The 3652-nt window shown below is 56.5% G+C and overlaps 1 protein-coding gene across 1 annotated transcript in view; it reads left to right on the top strand.

Annotated features, from left to right (window-relative positions):
- The window catches only part of BCL2L1 (BCL2-like 1), a gene marked incomplete at its 3' end in the record, with an annotated part of 1359 nt that extends 1153 nt beyond the window's left edge, over positions 1-206 (top strand). Inside the window, exon 2 of the mRNA XM_010023650.1 lies at positions 154-206. Within this exon, the coding sequence (XP_010021952.1) occupies positions 154-206 (53 nt within the window). The remainder of the gene's footprint in view (positions 1-153) is intronic.
- Positions 207-3652: the final 3446 nt, after the last annotated feature.

The raw sequence follows: 3652 nt of genomic DNA, 5'->3' as shown, positions 1-3652 counted from the left end.
GGCCTGGGGCGGGCACACCCTCCCCCCGGGGGAGCTGCTGACCCTGCAGCTGCTTCCCACTTGGCAGGGAGCGATGCTCCCAGCTGCCCCAGCAGCAAACCCCTCGGCTCCCTCCCGGTGGTGAGGTATTAACATGAATAAGCATTTCTCCAGGAAGCATTCCTGGGATGCCGGGTCCGGCTGTGCCGTGCTGCTGGGAACGGGAGGTCTGTGACCTACAGATGTCTTCGGTTTTCTTACTGCTTCTGCATCTCAGTGATTCCCTGCTGGTGTAACCTTTACCGGTGCCCACTGGGAAGAGTTCATGCTGTCAGGCGTTAGCATCTGAAGGAGGGGAATTGCCTCGCTGGTGAGCTGAGGCCTTTCAGCCCTCCTCATCCAGCAGCAGGCCCCTGCACCTCGAGGAGGGGCAGGAATCTTGGAGCTCTGCACCCTCCTGATAGAGGAGAGGCACCAGAGCCCCAGAGAGCTCTTACATGCTGGGGACCTTGGAGAAGAAGGGGGAAAGGGAGCACCCCGCGAGAGGGAGCACTCAGGGAGAAGGGAGCTGTTCACCCACGGTGCAGGAATTCCAGGAATGTGGCCGCCTTGGGGCACTGCCTGGGTGGGGCTGCCCAGGCAGAGGAGTTTCGATTAATAGTGGGATCTGCTGCTCATTTCATCAGGCTCTATCTGGCCCATTAGCTCTCTCATCCTTCACATCCCCCTGGCCAAATGCTGAGTTCCTTTCCCCTCCCTTCTGGTTTTGGCTTTTAAAGGCACAGATTAGTCTTGGAATTGAGAGAGGAGATGGAGGTTTCCAGTGTGGCTGTTGCTGGTGGGGACGGGTTGGGCTGTATCCTGGAGACCCGGCGATAATGCGATCTGATTTTTTGTAAATGAACTCTCGGGGGGGATTTAGATTAAATCACTGGTGGAAAATCCCTGCTCCTGCGTGCGGGGAAGGGAGCCCCTCCTCCCTCCTCCCCACCCCCAGCCAGACTTGTCCTTTTTTATTTTTTTTGTGTCTGTCTCTAAATTAATCGTTTGGAGCAAATATTTGTTCAACAGATTGTGGAAGGGTCAGGACTCCTCTTTATCTGACCCTCCCACCAGCTCTTGCTTTGAAGATCACCATTCCCCGTGTTTCCCACCCAAGGGAACAACCTTGCTCCCTTCTTCTAACCTTGAACGGGGCTTCTAACTGCACTGCTCAGGCTCTGCTGCTGCCAGGGCTGTGCTGCTGGCTGAAGGGGACCCAGGCAGGGTGGTAAAGGCTGTAGTGGGGAGAACCCACCCCACCACCATAAAAACCCAGCATTGGGCAGCTTGTTTGATGTCTCAGTAGCTTTCCTCCGTGCTGAGGTTTCACCATGTCCCTTCTTGGGGCAGCTCTGCCACTCCACAGTGCAGCAGCAGTGGATATAAGGGGTGTATGTCTTCTATAAGGGATAGAAGAGCTCCCGAGTGCCTCACACATGGGGATGCTTCACTCTCACTCGCCTCCAGCTGCAGGCACAAAACCAGTGGCCTGCTGCCAGCTCTCCCTGCAAGGCAAGTGCCACCCTGCACTCACTGTGACAGAGGGTCCCTCTCCTGGCACCCTGTTTGCACAGGGAGCCTGTTTGGTGCATTGAGCTGTTTGAGCCTGTCCCATGCAAACAAAGCTCTCCCAAGAGGTGCAGCAGGCAGGTCCTGGGAGAGGATGCAAGTTGTGGCAGGCCCTTGGTTTGTGTTCTGCAGTGCTGCAGCATTGCTCTTCCTGGAAAGCCCCACTGAGGGAGGGAAGGAGCACGGCTGCATCCCAAGTGTTGCACAGCCTGGCTGCGTAGGAAGCTGTTTCATTCCCCACCAGAGGAACAAAGGCGAGCGTAGGATGGCAGCGGGGTGCAGGTTGCCTTTGGAGGGGCCTGTTGAGGCTGTTGTGTGCTGGGGCTGTAGCAGTTCTCTTGAAAACCCTCCTTTGAGGCAAGGGGGAAATGGTAAATCTCACTGTGGTGTGAACGTGGGTGTGTTTTGTCACGTTTGCTGGCTCTTGGGTTGCCTCCTCTCTGCAATCTGGCACCGAGAAAACAAACAAATGAGAACAACCCGAGGGGGGCATTTAATAACAGCCAGAAGAGAGCTGCTGCCTCAATGAGCCATTAGCACCAAAGAGGAGGCTTTTCTGGGGCAGCTGCTTTGGCCAGGACCAGATCCCACAGGCTGTGAAGTTCAAACATTGATCCCAGTGGGGATGGGGAGTCGTGAGAGGGAGAAATCTGGTGAGTGGGAGCCTGGCAGGAGGAGGGAGCCCGGCAGGCAGAGAGGTACTGACCGTGCTTAATCTGTGTGAGAGGGAAGTGAGCAGTAGCTGCTGCCTGCCTGTGCCCCTCCAGTGGATGACAGCTTTTCCTTCAAGCCGAATCAGAGTGGGTTTAAAGAGGGTGTCCTGTGAGGCTTGGAGGTAGATCTGCAGGCATAGAAGCAAGAGTTTCCTGTTTCCATGCGTATGATGGGGACCAGCATGGAGGAGCTGTGTCAGGCCAGGATGGAGAGCAAACAGCATCATTGTCACCAGGCTGTGACATCTGAATCCTGACAAAGTGGGCCATGCTGAAGCTTCAGTGCACGCCGGGCTCGCAGCCGGCTCCGTGTGCCGGGATGTACGTGTTGCGTCGCCCTGTGCTGGACTGGGAGCTCGTGGTTCTGTTTGGGGAAAACCCTTAGAAGATTGCAATAGAACTATCTCCTTTTGTATCTTTTACATTTTCTTCGTGAATGGTAGGAAGTGACTCAGCCTGTGTCATATGACAGCGCAGCTGGGATTGCATCCTGGGCTCCTGCTCCAGCCTCCTCAATGGTTTCAGGTTCAGAGCCAGGCTTCGGCTCTCGGCTCTCTTCTCTGCCCAGGTATCCCCGACAAGCCTTCCCTGGAGCCACCACGTTACCTGCGTGATTCCAGGTGCCCCAGGATCCTCACACCTTTTTCAGTCCCAGCTTTTTGGGCAGTGTGGGATAAGCACAGGTTTGAATTGTGTGCTGTTGTGCCCCAAAACTCGGAGAGGAGCACCATGATGTTCACGGATGCGTGGAAGAGGCACTGCTGTGTATTGCACCCCATGGCGGACACAGCTCCCCTGGGCTGAGTGGTGCTGGCCAAAGCTCTGCCCTTTTGCATGGTAACACACTGGGGTTTGGGGCTGCCCTGGCACCCATGTGAGGTCACAGCCATTGGTTTCACTTGCAGAGCTGGCTGGAGGAGGTGACTGTGGACAGCCAAGGCCACGCTTCGCTGTCTTAAAGCTGAACCCCAACCAGGGCTCTGTGAAGCTCAGCTGGGCTGTCACTTTCCACTTTGTCCCTGTGATTATTCCACAGCCTGGATCCCTGCAGCTGGGACGATGCCCCATTGTCATCACCTGCTTGGGATGAAAAAGCCACTGTCCTCCTGCCAGCCGTGTCCCTGGGTGTCCCATTGCAGCACCGGGTGTCCCCCCGGCCATGGGAACCTGCAGGGCCTTGGCTCGGGCTGTCCCCTGGCATGGCCGTCCCAGGTAGCTCTGTCCTCGCTGGAGTCCTGGCCTGAGCCTGCAGATCCCTGGCAGCTCCTCGCCCTGCCTGCGACCTGGGAGGCTTTTCTGCAGCGCTCTCCAGGAAATGCCATTGGAATGACTTCCACTGCAGCTTCCTG

The sequence above is a fragment of the Nestor notabilis genome, unplaced genomic scaffold (genome assembly GCF_000696875.1).
Source record: "Nestor notabilis isolate BGI_N333 unplaced genomic scaffold, ASM69687v1 scaffold17571, whole genome shotgun sequence".
Taxonomy (NCBI): Eukaryota; Metazoa; Chordata; class Aves; order Psittaciformes; family Psittacidae; genus Nestor; species Nestor notabilis.
The sequence above is the reverse complement of the archived record's forward strand: the minus strand, read 5'-3'. Positions and strand labels throughout refer to the sequence as shown.